Source organism: Typopeltis vanoorti, chromosome 4 (assembly GCF_054136105.1).
Source record: "Typopeltis vanoorti isolate ZY-2024b chromosome 4, IOZ_Tvanoo_1.0, whole genome shotgun sequence".
In the NCBI taxonomy this organism is placed as follows: Eukaryota; Metazoa; Arthropoda; class Arachnida; order Uropygi; family Thelyphonidae; genus Typopeltis; species Typopeltis vanoorti.
The window spans coordinates 82,150,623-82,173,945 of NC_143552.1; the positions used below are offsets into that span (position 1 = coordinate 82,150,623).

The 23,323-nt window shown below is 34.6% G+C and overlaps 1 protein-coding gene across 1 annotated transcript in view; it reads left to right on the forward strand.

The window, feature by feature from the left end:
- The first annotated feature begins 13,985 nt into the window (after positions 1 to 13,985).
- Positions 13,986 to 23,323, forward strand: part of LOC150107452 (uncharacterized) — a 133,536-nt gene continuing 124,198 nt past the window's right edge. The window contains exon 1 of the mRNA XM_090391302.1: positions 13,986 to 15,528. Within this exon, the coding sequence (XP_090247428.1) occupies positions 14,181 to 15,528 (1,348 nt within the window). The 5' untranslated portion in view covers positions 13,986 to 14,180. The remainder of the gene's footprint in view (positions 15,529 to 23,323) is intronic.

The window sequence follows — 23,323 nt, forward strand, 5'->3', positions numbered from 1 at the left end:
TGCATAAATGTTTGCAGAAATTCACGCCACATAATTTAAGTTTCTTAAGGTAATATAGTTTTTCTTTTTCTTTCTGTCTTTTTTTTTTAAGCGCTGATCCGCATATAAAGTTTAGCTGTAAGCCACTAATGTCACTAGAGCTCGCCATGTCACTTACAAGGTCGCAATCTACTATGCGAATGTATTTATCTCCCCCAACCCCCAACCCAATTGAAAATGACGCCTCTATCAATGCGCATAAAAGTCTGGCATATCAAGGTAAGCTTGCTCATAGTTACCTGGAGGATAAAGCACTCACCACAAGTAACGTGTTGCAAAACAGAAGTTCTCAATGCGATCTGCAGTCAACCATTAATTGAGAGGAAAACAGCAGCAGCAACAACAACAAAAAAAACCTTGCTTGATGCATGATAATATACGAGTACATGCTACACGTGTGTATTATTGCGAATAAAATAAATCGAATCCTGGCACGGAGTCAAAAACACAAAATCATGTTTACAAAGATTATATAACTAAAATAATAATAAATGAATGAAAATATCCAAAAAATATAGTCTGCTTAATTTGTTCTAGTCGGTTTTTCTGTCTTGAGGAATAAAAAACAAGAATTTCGCAGAATTCAAAATCCCACTACTTCCGTGAGACCAGTTCAATTACTCATTTGAAAAAGCCTTCTCAAAGTTCTTTACGTTTTGTTGAGTGGAACTGTCACGACATAAAAAAAAAAAAAAAAAAAAAAAAAAAAAAAAAAATTATGGCCATTAATATTGGCGATAATTTTCGCGATACAAATAAAAAGTAACAGTAGCCACATTAATCATTTCGTATTATAACATCTAAAAGTGCTATATGAAAGTTACACGGACACTCACCTGCTTTCAAGACAGATGTTCAAATCATCCTCATTTTATTGACAGTGACAGAAGAGAATTAAAACAAATGCGGACAAAAAGAATTGATGAAAGCTTGAATTTAGAAAGTGTATCTACGGTGTGATGCTCTTAAGTTCATAATTATAAACTTATAAAATTATAAACCCAAAAGAAACCCTCAAGTGTTCTTTTTTCATCAATAACTGGTTTATTTTATTATTTCGGTATTAAAATAAGCTAGTAGTTTTCAAGGTGATTTGCGATTTACAAAATACGTAAGTGTCTATGAATTTTGTTTCTTCTGTCCATCCATATACGCATAACTTCATTCTATTTAAGTGGATTTTAAAAAATTTCGTATTTAGGATGGCTATTATCAAAAATTGTCGAAATCAGTTTTAAACTGATAAAATGATATAAAGTAACAACTTCGCTCTATTCGAACAACAGTTCATGAAAGGTTAATATTTATTAAAATTTTTATTATTTACTAAAATTTTAAGCAACTTTTCGTTTGCAATTGAATCAGATGCAGGGACAAAATAATTCCTGACAGAATAGAGCAAGAACCATTTTTAGAGGCAAAATCCTAAAGGATATTAAATATGTTACAAATGAAAATAAATAAATTAATTAATGTGTATAGCCAAAAATAAGCTTCAGTGCTTTGGTTGTGAAATGAATAATGTCACTAAATAAAAATTTTATCGCGAAATACATTTTTTTCATAATTATTTCAGATCCTTTTTTGTACTTTTTTTTTTATGCCTGAATCTCTTTTTTAGGCAGCCAACTGCAGTTGTCATTCCAAAAAGAATTCTTTTTCGACATACACTCATACAAACAAACGTGAATTTCATTCACAATGTTTAAAAAAATATTTAAAAAAAATAAAAATAAAAAATTTTTAATAATCAAAATTTTCCACACATTTGCTAAATGAAAATAATTTTTTCTTTTTCATGTTAAATTTAACGTTCTTTAATTTAAATAAAGTTTCTTTTGTAATTTTCAGAGGAGGCCAGTTTCAATCACGTAAAATGGTTTTCTTTATTGACATTCGCTGCTGTTCATATATTTAATAAACGTTTCAGTTTATATTAATTCGTGTTCCAATTTTCAAGTAGTACTCAAAATGTTGTGTTTTTATTTCTTCTAATTCAGGATAGACTAGGAAATTTGGCGTTCGCTACATTTCCCGAAGATTACTTGCCCTACACCACTTCGTTCCACAGAAAAGCTCCGTATTTAGTATGGAATGACAGCCATTCTTCGCCCCATCGAAAGTTCAAGAACAAAGGTCTTCTCAGGTGTTCCGTTCTTCATAAGCGATGTCATTTGTGCAATACTGGTGCTCTCGTCACCATTACCATAGTGATGGTTGCCGGCATTCTGGCAGTTGTTGCCGTATCCGTGTATTTAGGAGGTACGTATGAATGCATTCAGCTTTTTCTGAATTTTGCATCCGAATATCTTTTAATCATGCAAATGCTTAAACAGTTTCTTTGATGACTTCGATTTAAACGAATTGAAATGGAATCTTATCTGCTAATGAACTCGATCGTGTCAAAATCAGTTTGGCCTGCAATTATGGGCTTCCTCGTAACGTCACATTAAAAACAAAACTACTTATTCTATTCAAAATTTATCTTGTTTATCCTATTTAAAACAAAATGATAACACTTTCTTTCTTTGCAAATCTCGGTCGTCGAGTTCAATGCAAAGAATTTTAAAATCTTTAGACATTTGCCTAATTGTATATTAGCAGTTCCCCCCCCCCATAAAATAAGAAATAGATTAAATAACTGTTATTTAATCCTGTATTAATTTCAGAGATATTGACTTTAAACTTTTATTATATTTATTCATAACTTTTTTAAATGCTGAAAAGGATTTTGAAATTAAAAAAAAATAAAAACTTCAAGTAATAATCCGAGTAAAACGATTTATTTCATTCACCATGGAAGTTTATTTTAAGCAAAGAAAAGATGGGAAAGTACATGAATGGTTGATATGATTAATAAAAAAAAAGTAAATGAAATCATAAAAATAAATAAAGAGCTTCACTTAGTTATACGGTACAGAAGAAGATTCCATTTAAATATATATAAACGTGTATACAAATTTTGTTTTAAAATATAGCAAAGTTTGCATTTTTAAAACTCATAATAATACAATTTTAGCTGAAAATTTCTTTCATTTAAATTTTTGGGGTTGGATCTGAAGTCTATCCATTTGAAAGATTCCCCCTAAACCTAAAATTTTGTGCGCGGACCTTCCTGTTGTTCCCATTCTGCGTGAGTGTTACCCAAAATTACCTGAATTGGCTGAAAAACAAAGCTGTAGCCTTAATTTAATTGCATTTTTTTTTTTTTTTTGTTCCCTTGCAATCGTGTTCAGAACATTCTAGCAATTCAGTCAGGATCTCTGAAAATCCCCAATTTGGCACTGAAAGAAGTTACATGAAGTCAAGTCTGTACAGTATGGTGAATGTGTGACCACAGCCTGTTGTTCCTGAGGGGAAAAAAAAAAAAAAAAAAAAAACATGGCATAAGACAATGAAAAGTGAGCCGGAGAATTGTTGTAGTGAATTAGTATGTTTTACGTCTGCCACTTTTCTAGTCATATTTACAAAACGTCTTCAGTTAGACACCGAAAGACAGCTAAGTTCGACTCGAGGAAAGAAACGATCTGAATTTCCCCAAATTGTCAAACTGGCATTCATCCACTCTTCAACAATAACTCAAAACTTGGTTCTTCTGGTCCTGTCTCCAAATTCTCTTCTCAGTGCTTTAAAAGTATCTAAAGGAACTTAAATTCTACTCTTTTCATATCGCTTATTTTAAAAATCGCAGAATACCATAAACACGTTCAAAAATTTAACCACGTTTAATGAAAATATTACAAACTGTTATGGCGATATTGAACAAACTAACTAATAATGAAGCAGATACGTAGTTGTTTCATGTAAACCTCATAAGAATATATAGAAGACAATGTATCTTTAATTCGATTCAGAACTGGTTAAGAACTCAACTTGATTTTAAGCATGGTATGATAGTTAGCACTGTACATGCCAGTGCAAGGATCAATAGATCAGGCATACTGCCACAATGTGAATATGTTCACGAACAAGAATATATACGGCGTACTGAGAATGATGAAGCAACAGAAAATATCCATTCGACCAAAGGTCCGGAGATAGCTTGCTGATGTGAGAGACTTCGTGGTTTCATGGTATATTACAATAGCAGCAGTCTAACACAACAACAGCGATGTGTATGTGTGTGTGTGTGTGTGGCTCTACTCTCACACTAGTGACATTTATTATTGGTATCTTTGAATAAAGTGGATGATGTACCTCTTCCCAGAGATTAATATGTTGTTCAACTAGATAGGCTATGTATGGCCAACTGTTGTTATAACTCACGCAGGATCACTTCACTATACAGAAAGGTGGGTGTTTCTTTTGGATGGTCGAACGAATTCTTTGCAGTCTGAAGTTAATGATTTAACACTTTCCTGTACTTGAATTGCTTACTCAACAAATTATCATTTAGCGTGACAAATATTGTGCTTGTCAATCAGTCGTTTGAGTACACCTGTGACCATTTTAGTTAATCACAACAAAGATGAGTTACTTAGAAAGGACGTAATCCTAAGTCACAAATAAAGTTCCTATTAATCAGAATTAATTAACCTATTAAGAAGAAACATAATTTAATTCTTTAGTATCATTTTTTTTGAATAACGTTTTTTATTTATTTATTTAATTTAATAAAAAAATAGTTATTTTTTATGCTTATATCTGTTATGTTTTATTTTTCTGTTTCTTTCTTAGTCTCTATTTACCATTAGAAAATGAAAGAATTTATTTTTTGTTTGTTTGTTTCAGTTCTGACGAGGCTATTCATCTCCCCAAGTGAGTATGCTCTATTTTTTAATTTTTAAAATTAATTAATCCAAAAGGCAAACCTGTTGATAAAACTGCCTTAATAATAAATAATAAATAATAATAATAATAAAATACGCTTACAAAATGTATTACGCTTCCCCTATGCAAGGACGTACTTACATAGTGAAAGCATGATTTTTATGTTGTCTTCTTGTATTCTATGTATATGTTGCTTGCATGTTCTATTATGTACTTATTATTAATTACAGCCAAGCTATTTGTTCGGCTATACAATGTATAAGAAATAAAAACTCTGCATAATAATGGAGACTTACCGAGAGAATAAAGTAATGTTGTAGATTATATATGCGACATTGCCAATTTTAGGATATTGCATGCAAATTTTAATGCGCTTATTTAAGTAATGCACTCATTCGTGACGTAGTGGAAATTATTAGTTGTTGTCTGAAAAATTACAGGCAAATTGAGGAAAATACGAAGGTAAATCAAATTGTAAAAGCAATTTATTTTTTTTATTAAGCATAGAAAGTAAATGTACAACTCTTATCGTATTTTTTAAAATATCATTTCTCCTCACCCCACCCCGCGTTGCTCTTTTCTATAGCAATTTCTTAAATCGGTTTACATTCTTCGTAATACCTTCAGAGAAGAATACACTGTTACTGCATTGCGTACTGATCTTTTTTTTTTTTTTCCCTCCGCTTCGTTATGCTTTAAAAATGATTTTAGGGAACCAAACAGATCTAAAAAGATTGAACTGATGTTGAATTTCAAATTTAAGTTATTGAAATTTTTGATAATCTCCACCGTATTCAGCCGAATGAGGTGAAGATTATCAAGGTGAGAAGGGGGGGAAAAACACACACCTTTTTGACAAAAAAAAAAAAAAAAAACTTGGGTTTTCTGCGATTAGTGGATTGTAATTTCTTTTTTGAATTTTTTCTATCATTCGTACTTTCACCATACTGTATTAGTATTAGTATAAAATTCTATGGAACGAAGTAAGGCTTATATAGCATCTACGTCAGAACACAGTCCTAAGAGCAAAATGCTCCTAATAGCTACATACAATTAATAGTAAAACCTAGATAATAAAGTAATAATTTTCCACAGCATGCTATTGCATCTGAGTAAACAAAACCACCTCTTAGCCATTTCCAACAAAAACTAATGTACCTAAGCACCACTTTCTGCAATGTATTCCTGGGGGGCAACTAACCTTTCACCAAAATTTTTCTTTATATATATATATATATATATATATATATATGATAGAATAATTTTTCTTCTGTAGTTTTCACAATGATTGGAAGATTACGGGTCACTTCAGGAGATAATTTCACATTTCCTCTCTTAAATTCTACATCCGAAGAGTTTCAGGCTAAGGCGGCGAAGTATGAGAAAATGGTAAGCTTGGAATTTATCTGTCTAAAACTTTTTCTACCACTGAGAAAGAGCCCTTCATTTTAAAAGATTTTTACATTATAGCTGCGATCAGTTTTTAGTTGATAAAGCAATCATTACCAGTACATGTATTTCTTTACCTTATTTATTATTATTATTATCATCATTATTATTTTTAAAATCCCACCTAGGACGAAGTGCTGGCCAGAGAACATATGCAGTTTACACACCTAACACATTCGCACCATAGCTTTAGTTGGTTTAGCTTTTCATAAAAAAAAAACATCTAACGCCTGTTCTCTTCAAAGAAATGTCGATGGTTTTTACCAGTTGGTAACCACATAGTTGTAGCAAATTTTATGTCGATTTATTCAGGCACGTGTGCAGATTTTTTTATTTTCATTTTTACGAGATGCTAATTAGGAAAGAACGGAGTATGGGGTTTCCGTACTAGAAACAAAGGGCAGTGCTTCATTGTCAGTATACGTTTTCCTCAGTTTTTCAACTACTTTTTGAACTTCAGCAATAATCTTGTTGTCATCCGTAGACCTTCATTCAAGAACGATGTTATTCAGCGAGCCAAAAATATGAAAGTGTGAATAATTAAGATCCTGATTGCACAGTCGATGAGGGCAACAAGTCCTGAGCACACTTTTTATGATCGCTTATTTATTTGACAAATCGGTATGCAGTCCCATTTTCTTCCATAAGAACATTACCCCCCCCCCCCATAACCATACTCGAACTTATTGTATGCACTCTTCAGAATATTTTCTTCCAGATGTAATCTACAATTACACTTTTCTCATCCCAGAAGACAATGATCATCATATTTCCCGCTATAGAAGCTCCTTTACCCTTTCTGAATGATTAAGAGTATGCTCAAAACGACCACTTCAAAAATGTGAGTTCACAGAAGATTTCATTAATTTATTACGTGACGTCAATCACATTATCCTCATCGTCAATGATTCTAACAGGCCCTTAAGCGTCCATGATTTTATGATTAGCCTTATGTCTATGAGTATGCTATGCATGCAAATTGCGTGTGTTCTCCTGATCGGATTGCTTAATTGCTGAGTTTTAGTGAGGATAAAACCCTTTCCCTTTCGTATGAGACCTACCAACTCACTTTTCAGCTGAAAAGCTGTGATAAGCAGCTGAAAAGCTGTGATAAGGCTTCTCTCCATCGATAGGAGTCGAACCGAGATCTTTTCAATTGAACGGCATCGTCGAAATCGACTGATCTCTGCAAGTCCATCTATAACATTATATGTTAGCATATTTTAGGCTTATGAGGTAGTTATTAATAATATGTTTTGTTGTCTTTAAGGTGATTTTTCATAAGATTTCATTGAAGCATAAAAGTTGCCAGTATTCTATTTACAAAATAATACTGGCAAAATAGAATAATTTCTTTTCCTTTTTTTGCTTGGAACGTCTACTTATTAAAAGAATATCATTTTCAGAATAGGAGCGAGGAACATTCTCTAGATCTCCTTCAAGAGCAACTAAGACTGTCTCAGGAAGAGTGCTAGATGGTTTTTCCTCTAGAAAGAACTCCTGCCGAAAGAAAATTAAACTGTGAACAAGAGTTTTTTTCTTTCATTTATGAAGGAAAAAATGGCCGGTTCTCAAAAGGAGATATTAGGGTTTCTTACCTCAAAATAGAAACACAAGATGGAGATCATGCATAGACATAACGCACTCGTTTAATGCTCATCTTGGTAGCAATCCAAATATTGATGATCACAGTTTAAATCGTTGTGCAAGAACATTATATTTTATATATGAAGCGTGCCCAAGAGAAATAACTACAACTATGCCGCATAGCTTGTACGGCAATGCAGAACACGTCTGTGCAGATTCAGGAAGTTATCATAGGTTTCTGGTCACTGTGCAGTAGCTGCTTGGCTGATGAGTTTGGTTTGTGGCAGTCTGTTCGATGTATCAAAAGGCAAAACATGTTTTGGAAGTTCCCAGATCTTAAAAGAGTTCCGTTGACAAGAAATCATTGGAAAGTAATTCTTGCTCTGGACGACCATTAACGTCCAGATATGAAACCGTAGAAAAGGTGAGGAATTTAATTCGAAATGATGTAATTAACTGTAATAATTAAATCTAAATTTCTGCAGTATCATGATATTTGATTTCAACAGAAGAGTTGAAATCAACTTTGAGGTTCTTAAGTCTCTTATTTGTGCAACCGTTTAAAACCGGATAATTTCTTAAACAAGCGTTCTTTTTTTAAAAAAATATTTTTTAAAATTTGTTCTTTAATTTTTAATTTATTATTTTTAGTTAAAGAAATGTTCTTTTTTTTAATGAAAAATGACGTTTCTTTAGATGGAATTCTTTAGAATATGTTTAATTCTGCCTTTTTTTCTGGAAAGAAATTATTATTATTTTTATTATTATTTCATCTTATCAACATTAAAGCATTTCTTGCTAACACTAAAGGCCTTTAGAGAAATATTCCTACCACTTTTGGGGGATGTGATAAAGTGAAGGAAGAAGATTTGATCGCGATGATAACGCTTATTATATTCCTGCACTTTCGACTGCCACCTTGCACTTGTTTTCGTTTTTATTACAAAGTTTGATCGGATCAAAATAGAAAGGAATGTGAACAAGTTACTACATGTATAAACACAGTTATGATTCATCGCACTGTTGAAAATTGTTGTTAAAGGCGATTTGCATTTCACGATGTTGAAGAAATCGGAAACCCTTCCTTGATCGTCTGACGTAATCAGACGAGCAAGGAAGGGTTTTTTGAGTAAGTCCTCAGTTTTAAATAAGGACGAATATTATCTGAAAGTAGAAAACGTCTTTCAACTGACAGAAATGGCCAATCACTGGCTAAGTAGCAATGTATGAAATAGCTAATGAAGTGGAGTTGTTTATTATACTTTTTTAATTTCATAATACTCTTAATTAGTAATACATTTTTGTTAAATATTTTTTTATTTTTTCACTTCTTTTTTGTTGCAGTTAGATAGCATATATATGTCCAGTTCTCTACATCCGTCCTTTGTGGCCACTAAGGTTATTTCCTTCAGGTACAGTAATAAACGATTTATAATTACAGTAACGTAATAATAATTAGTTTATTTATGCATATTTTTTCCAAATTTATTGAAATAAAAACTTAACATTGGCTTATACCAGAGATGTATGTAAATTCTTCTACAGTATAAACGGGACAGGGACTTTTTTTTTTAATGCACCGTAAGCCACACTCTTTACACTAAAACCATACGCGAATGTTTACAGAGCGTGTAGTACAGTAGTTCACGACTAAGTTTCCAACATGCTTCTATTAGGGTGCACCGAGACTCTTTCTAAATATCGAATATAGTTATGCCTGCACATAAAACGTGAATTTATGCCACTGAATACACCACATTCTCATTACCAATATCAATCTCTGAATAAACGTTATTTTCTTCCCTGCAATTTCCGATGGAGGAATATTATTTTGACATTATACGAAGAGGAGACAAAAAAGGAGGGGAGTCATAAAATTTTTAAAAAGGTCATTAAATTTCCGGGTCAAAAAATGTCGGCAACCACTGTTGTAGTACATTATTGCCGCTGTGGACTACAGGTTAAGAAGAGGATTAGTGTTATTTTGGTTGAATGGCAGCTATCCGTCCATGGAAGCAGCCATAGAAAAGGCATAAGGCCAGCCAACTCCTTAAGATAAAAGAATTACCATTCTCTCTATTAAAGGAACCTTAAAAGGTATATATGGTATACTAAAGAAATCAAAATCTTCGGACCACATTTAAACCCTGTTCGAATGGCTTTGCATTTGCCTTTTATCGAGGAAAAAAAAAAAGCCACTTCTTGAACGCTAATGGAATTTATCTTCTTATTTTCTTGCTACTTTTCATGTTTTGGTATTAGAAGAGAACACATGTACTGTATCATTTTCTGCAGTCTGTTAAATCAGGATTCACCCATTAGCATTCAGCAAAAAAGGACAACGCAATTACTACCGACAGAGTTCACTATAATCAAACTGACATCTTGCACTGAATCAGATTTAAATTTGAAAGGCTCTTTAAAAAAAAAAATATGAAACCTTTCGCGATGTCCTTTTTTTCCCTTCACTTACTTAAATTTCAATTTAGTGCTTCATTTGAACATTAACATTGCTTCAACAAGTACTGTAATTCGCGCACGACAATTACTTGAATGCTCATTGTGTGAATTATTTGAACCTAGTTTAACTTCAATTATATTCCAATTCTGATGATGTTACATTGCGATATATAAAGCGAAATATTGGTGTGTAAGCATTCAACCCAGTTATTTACAGTTTCCTGCATTTATTTATTTATTTCTGTGATAATTTTCAATATCTAGTGTGCCACATTAATCTCATAATTCGAATGTTTACCTCTTCTATTTTAAGTCTTTACGTTTATTTTACAGTATTCTTAAATAAAATATTAACTTTCTTAATCTTTTCAGGAAGGGCAGCCTTGTGGTTTTCTTTCGGATATATATGGATCGAGGGAAGCTAAATCTGTATGATGTAGATTTAAATCAACTCGCTAGAGATATACTTTTAGAGAAAATCTTAAACGACAATTCAGTTTTGTTTGATGGCATTGAACTCGATCAAGAGTTCTTGGAGATAAGAGGTTAGTATATTTTTATTACCAAAACTTTTCAGCTTCATTTCAGAAGAAATACTGATTTAAATATCTTTATATATGGGTCATGTATAGCAGTAGAATTATTATTTTTTTATCCTGGTATTATATGCTTTAATGTAAATTTGGATTGGGATTTGTTTTGGTTGTCCAGATCCAGAGAAAGGAATTTATTTGTAGGGATGGGATACGCGAATAAAGCGATTGCTCGGGGGTCTTGCCCTTAAAGCTGCAATATAAGAAATACACTTATGAAAATTCCATGAACCTTTAGAAGGACTTTTCAACTGAAGGTGAGTTAGCCGATCTCATAGGGAGATGGAGGAGTTTCCTCAAGGAAGCTCTGTTTTTTTTTTTATTATTATTATTCCACAAAACAGGCAAACCGACGATGAACACTCGCAATTAACAGACAATATACTGGCCTCATAGCCTCCGCTGTTATTTTAATTAAACGAATGCATTCTAAAGGTTTAGACTTATATAACGATTGTCAAAAAAAAGTTCGACACCAAAAAGAAATCATATTATCCTTTACCAGTGATAGCAAACCTAAGGCAGGCATACAATATTTGTTAGTATATCATTGCAATGCTAATCTGTATCCGAAATAAACTTGCTTTGAACTTAATATTTTTTCTTTTTTTATTTTTTATTTATTTTTATTTTTTGACCGAAAAGATGAAAGCACAGTAATTTGGAGAGAAATTGAAGAAGATATCTTCCCATCTAAAACCGATGCGCCAGTTTTGAAATAAGGCAGAGACTCAAAGATTCTTCCGCTTTTGTACTAACTGAAGAAGAGAAATCTCAGTGAAATTCACTTTAAGAATATTAACGCAAAATGCATTCAATATATAAATAATTTTTCTATAATTGGTATAAAAGTCTATTTTTCAAATTTACATTGCAAGATTCCGACTCCCTTATTTATACTTATAATTTATTAACGTACTCATTTTAAAGTAACAAAATGAATAAATGTATGCAGTTTTTGAATTTTAATAATTAAATGTAATTATTATAAATAGGTTTCTTATGTAGCTAATGGCAGCGTTTCTGGTCTTTTAATGATCAACTGCCAGAAGAAAAACCGTTGCAGGTTCGATTCCAGTCACTGACTAGAGGAATTTCTTCCGGGTCTATTTTCAGCCGGTTCCCAAGTTAGTCGATCTTTGCCGTAAGTGAATAGGGTTTTCCCCCATCTGGAAACTCTCCTTTCTAATTTCTCCATTCGAAAAATTGGCTGTGAAATTCAACAGTTCAGACAATAATGTCAGTCAGGGATCAGGGTCACAAAACTACGACAGTTATTTATCGTAGTCTTTCCCCAAAAGTTCTTTAAAATCATCGGTAGTCATCAGCTTAACTATCTGTAACGAGTAAGTGTTTTCAAAAGTTACTTAGCTAAAAGAGTTCGACCTGCTTCCTTTGGGAAATTAAAAGCGTTTAGCAAGGAGTTATTTGTAATATAACCCCCCCATACACACATACACACACACGAGAGGTCGCAGAACATATAACACACAGGTGCGGTGTAAAGACAAGATTTAAGAGAGAAGGAACCTATTGACATTAGGCTTAATGGAAGGCGAAGGGGAAGATAAATACTATTTCAATATAGTATCGTCTATGACGTTAGAAGGGAGAGAAGGCTAAAATGGTCCTTTTGTGAGACGCTACTGAACTGAGGGATCATTGAACAGCTGGAGCATTTACCGCAAACAGTATTCTAAGGTTGAGTGGATTTCAGATTTGGCACCGTTAATAACTAGATGACAGAAGTATCTTGAGTGGAAAATTATGCTAAGTTTTTTCGAAGCTGAGTAAGCAGTTTATATGATGTTTTTAAAGGAAAGACCAGAGGCAAATGTCAGTCGTTGTCAGGGAGAAAGAGAGAGAGAGAATCTAATCCTGGCTGGCGAGTATATGTATTATGAAGGATAAAGGAAGGTGGTTTGAGGTCCTTGTTTTATGAAATAAAAGTAGGACCGTGTTTTAGTAGTATTGAAAATAAATAGCTTATTTTCACCCCATCGGAATATCATGAAAGTGTGTTTAATGCTCTGGTTGTAAAAGTTCTCGAAACTTGAGATGTTTAGTCATTGAACGGTTTGTCAAATGAGTAGTGGGAATGGAGTATACTATCGTCAGCAAAACTATGGACAGGGTTAGTGGTCAGTGAGAAAAATTCATTCATAATGAAGAAGTCTGAAGGAAGGAAGCTATCTACCGTGATTCTCAATGATCGACCACAGAGAAAACTGATTATCCAGTTACAGAGGATGAAAGGTGGACCAAAGGATGGCATTGTGCTGAGTGGGCCTCCGTGCTAGATCTAATTACATGTTCTGGAGATATCACGAGTAACAGTACAGGTTTCTCCAAACTTTTCCATTAAATTTGTATAGAGAAGTAGACGATGCAGACTAGAAGATCTGCCAAGGATCTAGCTTGGCGGAATGCATACTGTAGATCATTGATTACTTTCTCCATTATTTTAGAGGACTGCGGTCAGATCAAAGGATCAATGTTTGAGGGTATACTTTTTATCTTAGTTTTCAGAATAGACTTAATAAAGGCCAGTTTTTATATACTGAGACAGTTGCAACTGAGTAACAAGTAGTATAGAAACAATAAGTTCCTTTCCTGAGTTCATTTCCCCCTACAAAAACACCTATTTATCTTCATCAACGATCGACTGACTCGAGAGCCTGTTAAAAATAAAAATTATACCTGGCAACTATAATCGAAGTTTAATTGCTTTTCTTGTCTACATGCCGACATCATGTACGTTATCACGAGGCCGCATAGACATCATATATACTGTTTGTGTACAAACAAACGTGAAAAGTGAAAATTTTTTATTTACGGTATTTACAGGGATTATCGACATTCTGATTTATAAAACAAAATGCCTGAAAGAACAAATATTAGGAATTCATTAAATTTTAATAACATATGCAGTGCATATAACATTTTATTAATTTCAGTTTATTTAATAATTTTACAGATAAAGAAAATTCTGACTGGACAGAGAAACTGGAATTCTCAGCTGGATCTGAGAATAAAAATAACTCCAACGATGTACAGACATTTGTGTTGACCGAAGCTTTATTTATTACCAATGAATCACACAGTACGTCATCAATCAACAGCATAGTCACCGATAATCACACCACCATCGAGAATCATACAAGAGATTATGAAAATGCCAACGAACAAACTACTAGCTCAACGTCGTCTTTCACAGTGACTCACGACGCTAAACTACATCAGTTGGGCTCTGATACTCATAAAGTATCCGATGACAAAATAATGTTCAGTTATGGGCATTGGAAACCTGTTATTCCAACTTCAACTCTTTCAGAAGACAAAGTCATCATACCTACTCTTCCACAGTTTCTTCCAGGTCCACATATACCCCATTTTCCAAGAAATCACGATGAAGTTTTTCGTCAGCGTCTTCCTGAAACATCACATTCATCAACAAAACATACACTAGAAGAATTACCACTTCTAACCTTTCGAAATGCTAGTGAATCCAGAAGTACGGTCAGCTTTACACTTCCATCTCTGCACCGACCATTTTCTAAACCTGTTGGCTTTGTAAGTCCAGTTCCTTCAATAAAAACAGAAGCTCCATTTACGACAACCAATCCATCTTCAAGTAGAATACAAGACTCTAAAATTGAACATAAAAACGAATCGATGAAGGACTATTTTTCTACAACTTCTGGAATAACTCCCACTGTTAACATAGAATTGAAGGATAATAACGAAACAGAAATTAATGAAAATCATTCGAGTCAGTCTGGTAGTTTTTCAGGACATCTTAGAATAGCCCATAAATTGAATTCCACTGGTGCTTTTATGGATGTTCCACGTGTACATAAAATGGCTTTAGGAAGTGTAATCAGAGAAAACCAAACAGTGTCATCTGTTTTAAAATTACTTTCACGCCCTGAGAAGCAAAGACCTATTGTGGATAGTTCGGGAATCATTACAATACCTGTTGAAAGATCTGACAGTCCTGTTTTGAATCAACACACTCAAGCAGCGGATGATGCTGTGTTAAACGTAGATCTTACAAAAAACAGACATACAACTACAAATACAAAAACTACTCCAATCGGTACAACCACAATCAATCCATCTGAAGGCTATCAACCCCAGGTGACTAATAAAAATATCACGGAATCTCAACCAGCTTTAATAACTAATACTCAGATAACTGATAGCACCACCGACAAGTATAGCATCTCTGATATGCCTATATCAAAGTCTCAACTTCTAAGCAACGAAGATATAACATCGACAGCTTTTCCTACTGTCCTTGCTGGCGTTGGAGTGCCTAAAGTTGTACCACAGGCAGTACACTTAAATCAACCTCTTAATGATCTTAGAGACAAAGATGAAATTTTTGAAGACTATAATAAAAGTTCGTCTTCCTGGCCATCAGATGATTTTTTAACCGAGAATGGTCTGTACTCCAATTTTTCTAAAGATTATAAAGGCGATGATGAAAACGATGTATGGAAGGAAGAATATTTTTATGGCTTAGCAGATGACGATGATGATGAATCGAATAGGGCTGACTGGGATATTTCAGTGCATACCGATGTGAAGAATACTTCGTACACTGATGGCGAAGGAATGACTTCAAGTAAGTGTGTTGTATTATCTATATTTGATGTTTTTTTTTAAATTTAATAGGGTCTTAGTGTCAAATTTTCGAAGAACTACTGCGCGGCGAGAAATTTCCACAGATGACCAAATACCTAGTTGTAACCATATAACATGGGTGCATCTTTGGTAGATATTACAATATAAATACACCGCATGCCAGCACTTTGTGACATTTTTAAAGAAATTCCATTCCGCACAGATCACTAATATGCTAACGAGGACTGAATTCAATGACGATATCCCACAAATGTCTAACTAGGTAAAGAATCAAGGTCTCACCCAGCTCTATCTTTTTCTCCTATTGTTGTATTCAAACCACAATTTCGGACAAATGTCAGTAGAGATAATTGATTTCAGGCATGGTACCAAACCATCGCTAAGCATTAAAGCAAGGTCTTAGACCACAGCTAGTTCATAAAATCTCTCTTGACGCAATTTCCTACGTAAATACCCCTGATATCTTAGGCGAATCTACTTTATCTGATGTGTTTAGAATTTTTTGGTAGTCAAATGACTCACGAATTCAATACAGTCACATGTACAGCGATGATACTGAACAACCCAACTAGTGCTTGATTCAAGATTAGTATAATTTTCATCTTCCACCTTCTATGCGATATTCAATATGGTCAATGATGGTGCTATGTTTTGGACAACTGCGACAATTAACATGAACCAAATGAAGCAAAATATACTGTTTCAAAAAAAATAAGATATTAAAAAGAACTCGAAAGGCTCGATGTGATATCAGAAACTATTAAAATGAAGAAAGAATATTAATCCATTACGTTTTATAGACATATAACAAAACAATGCGGTCCTTTTAAACTTAAGAAAAGTTATGGAAGTGACCAAGCGTGAGCAACTCACTCTTTGGCATGAAAGATGTTTTGGAATGGTTTCAGAGGCAAACCATATATCTCATAAGATATATTATCGTTTCGTTTATTAAAAACTTAATTTAAAAAAGGGATAATTTTTTTTCGTGCGTTAAATTTTCGCACGAAAATTTAGCGCTGAGACAAAATACGCTTGAAGTTCTTTCATAGTAAACTAGTATGCCAAAGAACGTCATACATTTGTGTGTCCCTATTTATTTAATTCCAAAGAAAATGCTTTTGTAATTGCAGTAATTATTGTAGGAAATAACTCAATGTATTTACATGCAGAGTAATTTTTATGAATAGTTAATATTAACCATAGATTTGTCCTGATATTAATTTTTTAAATTTTCAAAGTTCTACTTGTATTTTAGGAACTTTATTTCATGATAACACTATTATTATTATTATTCAGTAATTCCATGGAATAGTGAGACTCATCACCGGAGACATCACTCATGTTTCCCTTCCTCCTCAGACATCACGAAGTCTATCGTACTGTTATTAAACTCATTTACCGTCTTCACTCTCTCGCCACCCTTTAATATGATCATTCCATGCACTTACCGCTCTCATGCGAAGAATTTGTCATTCTCTTCCTATTCCCTTTCCCAAATTTCAGCGATGGCTCATTGTTCTTGACCCTTCCCTTTGTTTTGCCAATCAAAAATATTCTCAGTATCCATCTAAAAATACATCCGAATAGTTTAAATGTTTCAATCAGATCACCTCCTGATTTGACAGCAGATTACGTGTCCTCAATTTGTCCTCAGAGCCAACGATTTTCGCAGTCATGAAAACGTTTTTTGTTATCCACCTTTCTTTCCTTTCTAGAGACTCCATACCCACCAAGATCTCTTTCCTCCTCCACTTTCTTTCTCTTTTTTCACTTTTCTCTTTTCCACTTTCTCTACTATAGTAAGGTTCTACAAATAAATTAGGAAGCTTCTCCCATCTGTGGATCCCAAAATTCAAAATCTTGCACTTAGCAAAGTTAAATTGTTATCCTTATTCATTTGTTCGCCCTCATTCCAACTAATTCACATCCTCCTCCAACATCGACACATTGGCAAATAACATTGATCATCTTCAACACTGTCTGCAAACAACTGAATACCTGCAATCCAGCTCCTGTTATCAAATTCGATGAAATCGTATCTGTAACTTTCCTTCTTCCTAACATTGCTTCACATACAAAATCTTTTGATATCCGTCAGACAATAAATTAATAATCCAATCTACTAGCCAGCTATTCAAAACTCAGCTGATATTTATTATTTAACTGAATTTCTTTTACAAAATTCATAAAAGTTACAGGATTTTCATTTTCTTCATTAATTTATTATAAAACTACCGAATTAGTAATATAAGAGGCTCCCCTTTAAAAAATTCATGTTGACATCCACAAATAATGTTATATTATCCTCATTTCCTAAAGTTCTGAACTCGAGCTTTAGTGGTTTCTCGAAAATCCAATCACAGAAGAAATCAAACGCTATTATCTGACTCTTCCACTTCTTAGATACTCTCCAAGCTGCAAGACTTTCATTAAACAGACAGATCAATGTCATTGTTCGTTAAGTTTCATTGACCCTATTCCGATAATTTAAAAACATAAATCTATGTATTGTTTAATTCCTGTTTACTTTTAATATCTCTTATGCAAATAAGCTATTTGTATGAATACAAAATAGATAGCAAATGATTTCATATTTCTCTTTAAGCAAATAAATCTACTTGCACAAAATATCACTGCTTCACATCTTTTTCACATTGGTAAGTTATTTACAATTATAGTTGTACCATTATTGTATTAGCACAGATAAGAAAAACAGAGTTCTGTAAGAGAGCCACGCAAACTAAGAAACATATTTTCAGATTGACATGGTCGCGACATACTTGCACTCGGCAGTTGGGAAATGATGAAGACAAGTTAGCCAGTCTAACTGCATGTCTGATGATGTACTTCTGCTTGTTCTAAAAATAATAAAAAATAATAATAATAAATGTCCGTGCGGTTAGCCGAGTGGTTACGCGTCGTTCTGCAATCATATGCCTAGGAACGGAGTGTCCTACGTTCAATTCTCGTCGCCGATTTAATGAGCTTAAGGATCTTTCTCAGACATAGCCAAGTTAGCCGGTCTTGAGCGTGGACTGCAGGGTTTTTTCCTCCCCAGTTTATCAAGGGTTTTTCCTCCCGCAATGCAGGCAAACCGATCTTAAGAACACAATGCTTCACAGATAATTGCACATGGTTGAGTGAGGGCGGTAACGACCCCACCTCGTAGTGAGTTATGAAACCCAAAAATGGGAGGCCAAGGCCCTACATGGGAGCAGTAGTGCCAAAAAGGAAAGATAAAAAAATAAGAATAACCACCAGCTTCTAGAGTTATTATACATTCGTAATACAAATTAACTAAATTTAATTAGTTTATTTATACGATTGGATATATTTTCATCAATCTAAATATTTTCTTTGAATTTTAGAGTAAAGTTAAATGAGTTTTAACTGGTCCCGGGAAGAGGAAGTGTTGTTCCTTACAGAAACTCGGATTTTTCTTTCAAAACAAACAGTGACCAGAAAACAGACAAAATGCATTCACTTCATGTCCTTAGACGTTTTCTTAAACAACATCGCCACTAGGCAAAGTAAATTATATTTGTCAAGAAATTATATTCTTCTTACTCACTGTGTAAGCTTCTGTGGAGATAGGACATTTTTAGAACTATTTTTTTTTCGGCATAATACCACAAACAAAGATGTCAAATAGAAACCATGTTTTTATTTCGACTAGTTTCGTTAAATACTTTGTTTCATTTCATCAGAAAATAACAGAATTAACCAAAAACTAGAAAGGAAGTAATAATCGGTTCGTGGGTTGTATACTACTGATAGATACAAGTACCGGTATGTCGTGATGGATTAAGGAAGACCAGACTAGATGTAAAATCATCCCTTATTGTTTTGTTACACTATAAAGGATGCTTCATCATTTCAGCTTATTCTTTCGACTCTCTTGAGCAAAAATGGTAAGCAATGCGGAGAATTTCAGTCTGTTGCCATTTTCTACTTGATGTTTTGTTTCCGTCGTGCTGCCAATCCTGATTTATATTTTCTTTCCACTTCAAGGACGTTGAGGATGAAAGAAAATATAAATCAGGATTGGAGTATCTCAAGATCTGCCCGTCTAAGTGGCGGGTGTGGAGGTTTAGGAGGTTGGTTACAGGCGTTAGAGATTTTGCTAATTGGGTAGAAAGCAACTTTTAAGTTTTGTTGGCGAAGCAAACTTGCTATTTTATCTATGATTGATTGTATATACACAGCGTACCCATAAAGTAATGAGATTGATCTTTTACAGGACAGCTATTAGAATAAAAGTAACAAATGTATTTATAGCTTTGACCACTAGAGTGTGTTGCAATCGCAGGCGCAACATTTTCGAATCTGGTGACAAAGCAGTTGTAGTAGTTTTTGTGGCAACCGTTGAAGTAAGAGTGTGTGTGAGTGAAGCGTGTCAGAAGTTGCGTCATGGAGCAAATAGCTGTGAAAAAATTTTACTGTAAATTAGGAAAATCGCTACAGAAGTGTGCCAGGACCTAAAAAAGTTTATGGCGATGATTGCCTGATCAATGCACAGGTATTCCGCTGGTTTTCAATGTTTAAAGAGGGGAGGGAGTCCCTGGAGGATGAACCACACTGTGAACGGCCAGTTTCTGCACGGACAAATGAACCACCGCGAATTTGTTCCTGAGGGCACCACAGTGAACAGTCAGTATTATTTAGGAGTAATGCAACGTCTGTATGCCCGCATGCGACATGATAGGAAAGACCTGTTTCATATAATTCGCCCACCGTTTGTAGGTCCCTGCTTCGCGTCTTTCCAAGAATAGTCGATTCATGCTGAAGGGGAGAAAGAAATGAAGGACGTCCGAATTGGTCGCCAACACGCGAAATCACGTGCTTTATAGGTAAAATTTTCCAACTGTTATACAAGCAACATGGTTAACTACAATAATCATAAAAGAGAAGTTAATTTTCCGACCGGTAATAATAAACAACTCATCCCACAATACGGACTGATAACCCTATTATCGGAATGGATTCTCCTTTTTCTGAGATGCGCAGAAGTGTCGAAGGATCTCTAATCGGTGGGCGAACTATAACAGCACTTAGTTTCTGTTGCGCGGCAACACGCCCACGCACTGTGCGCTACCTATGAAACAGTTTTTGACTTCGAAGTTGATTTGTGTGATCGACATCCCCCTATTCTCCAGATTTGGCTCCCGGAGACTTTTTCCTTTTTCCCCAAAGATGAAGTATGCCTTGAAAGAGGAGCTCTTCAGCGACATTGAGGACATCCAACGCGTTGTGATCCAGACACGAAGGAGGTTCCCGTTCAGGACTTTCACCGTGACTTCGAACACCTGCACGACAGATGTAAACGTTGTGGAGTTCGAGGGAAATTATTTTGAATCTGTGTAATTGACAGTTCCAAATATAGTTCTTTGTTTTGATATGATAATTGTTGTCTCATTACTTAACGGGCACAATGCGTATGGAAGAATCACTGCTCCTTTGTATTCTTGGTTTTTTTCTCGTTTTTTTTTTTTTTTGTTCTTATGAATTGTTTTGGAGGTGGAAAGAGAATTTTTTTACTAATGTTCCGTTGTAGACATTTTCTGGAAGGATAGAATTAAGATACTGCAGTTCTTGGTTTATTTTATCTATGTTAGTGGAAAGTCTATAGGCTCTATCTCGTAAGGAACGGATGATGCCTATTTTTTGCTCTGGGTGGTGATGAGAAATTGTGTGTAAGTAACATGCTATGTTAGTTGGTTTTCTGTAAACTGAGAAGTTGAGTGTGTTTTGTTCTGATATTATTAAGAGAGAAGACCTCCAGGGAGTCAGAGACTCATCGAGGGAGGCCACATACTACATACACCAGCTATCATACTTATTCTTGAATTCCTTCACACTGCTTGCACTCAGAACATCCAATGGCAATCCATTCTAATCATGCACCACTCTGAGAGAAAAATCTAGACCTCATACCCTGCTTGGCGGCATTCGTTCTCAGCTTCCAACGATACTCTCTCGTCCTTTCCCAACCCTCCATAAATTGAAAAATTCCACCAATTGAAACTTCTGAAAGGGTCAATATGACCCTTTCAGAAGTTTGTAAGTCTCAATCATATCACCCCCTCTTTCTGCTGTCTGCTAGTGTCTGCAGTCTACAAATTCTCAATCTGTCTTCATAATCAGTATTCCTCAATCCTGATATCATTTTTAACACTCTCCTTTGTACTCTCTCCAATATATCAGAATCACAACGGAAACCAGGAGACTAGACCTGCGCACAAAACAGTCCAAGTGAGGTCTTATCAAGGTCTTGCAAAGAGGCAAAATAACATCCTTATCTTTACATGTGAACGTTCGTTTCAGCATTGCAATTATCTTTTGAGTTTTATTTGCAATCTTTGCCACATGGTCCCTAAACTTCAACTTCCTATCTATTAACACTCCAAAATCCCTATCCTCATCAATTTCTTCTAGCCTAATCCCACCAATATAATACGACATTGGATATCTAATCATGCCGAAGTAAATGACTTTACATTTACTGACATTGAACTGACATCCACTTCCCATGTCCAGAATTTCAGCCTAAAATCATTCTCCAAAGACTGCATATCAGCAGCATTCCTAATTACCCTACTATCTTTGCATCATCAGCAAATAACTGTATATCGCTTTTGAAATCCTTCCCAATATCATTAATGTATAGATTGAATAACAGTGGACCAAGCACTGATCCTTGTGGTACACCACTTGTTACCTTAAACCTGGCAGATTCAGATCTCCCGTATACCACTTTTTGATATCTGTCAGTCAGCCATCCTCTTATCTGTGCTATTGTATAACCCAAACCCATTTTCTCCAAATTATTTAGCAGTCTACCATGCTGTATTCTGTCAAAAGCCTTAGCAAAATCCAAAAGTATCATGGCGTATCCATTTCCCTTATCTAGTTCAATTGTAACATTGTTATAGAATGTGAGCAAGTTGCTAGAACATGACTTTCCTTAGTAAACCCATGTTGCTCATTGCAAAGTGGAGATTCACTGTCAACCCATTTCTGAATGCGAGCCCTAACCAATTTTTCCAAAATCTTCACCACCACTCCTGAGATACTAATTGGTCGATAGTTGGATACATCGGTCTTTTACATCACCCTTGTGCAATGGAATTACCCTACATTCTTTCCATTCCTGCGGAATCTTCCCTGTTCTGAGACTCATATTAAACATTCTGGTCAAAGAAATAGCCAGTTCAGCTGAAGACTCTTTTAGCACACGTGCTGATATTCCATCAGTCCTTATTACTGAATTCTTATTCAGTTTGTGCAACAGCTCTAATACCTCGGCCTCACATACACACCTACGTTTCTTCATCTAGTGAAGAGGTAACAGTGAGCTCAATGTTGTGCTCACCAGGTTGATAGCCTCTAACGAAATGGGCACTCATTAACTGAACAACCTCTTCTGCATCTGTAACCCTCAGGCCATCTTGATTTAGAAGAGTTATTCTTTCATATTCATTCTTTCTTTCTTTTACTTGCAGCATATCGATGGAATTCTTGTGGGTTGTCTTTAGCACGCAGAGCCAGTATCTTATCATAATCAGACTGTATTTTCCGTACAACAGTTGTGACTATTCTAGCCTGCTGCTTATAACGTTCATAACGGACGTCATCCTTATGCAAATGGTATTCCTTCCACATCGTCCTTTTCTTACGAAATCTCTTGCTTAATAAGATTACACATCCATTTGACTCCTACTCTATTTATTCTTCGAACTCTCGGGACACATTCTGATATCGCATTGCATCAT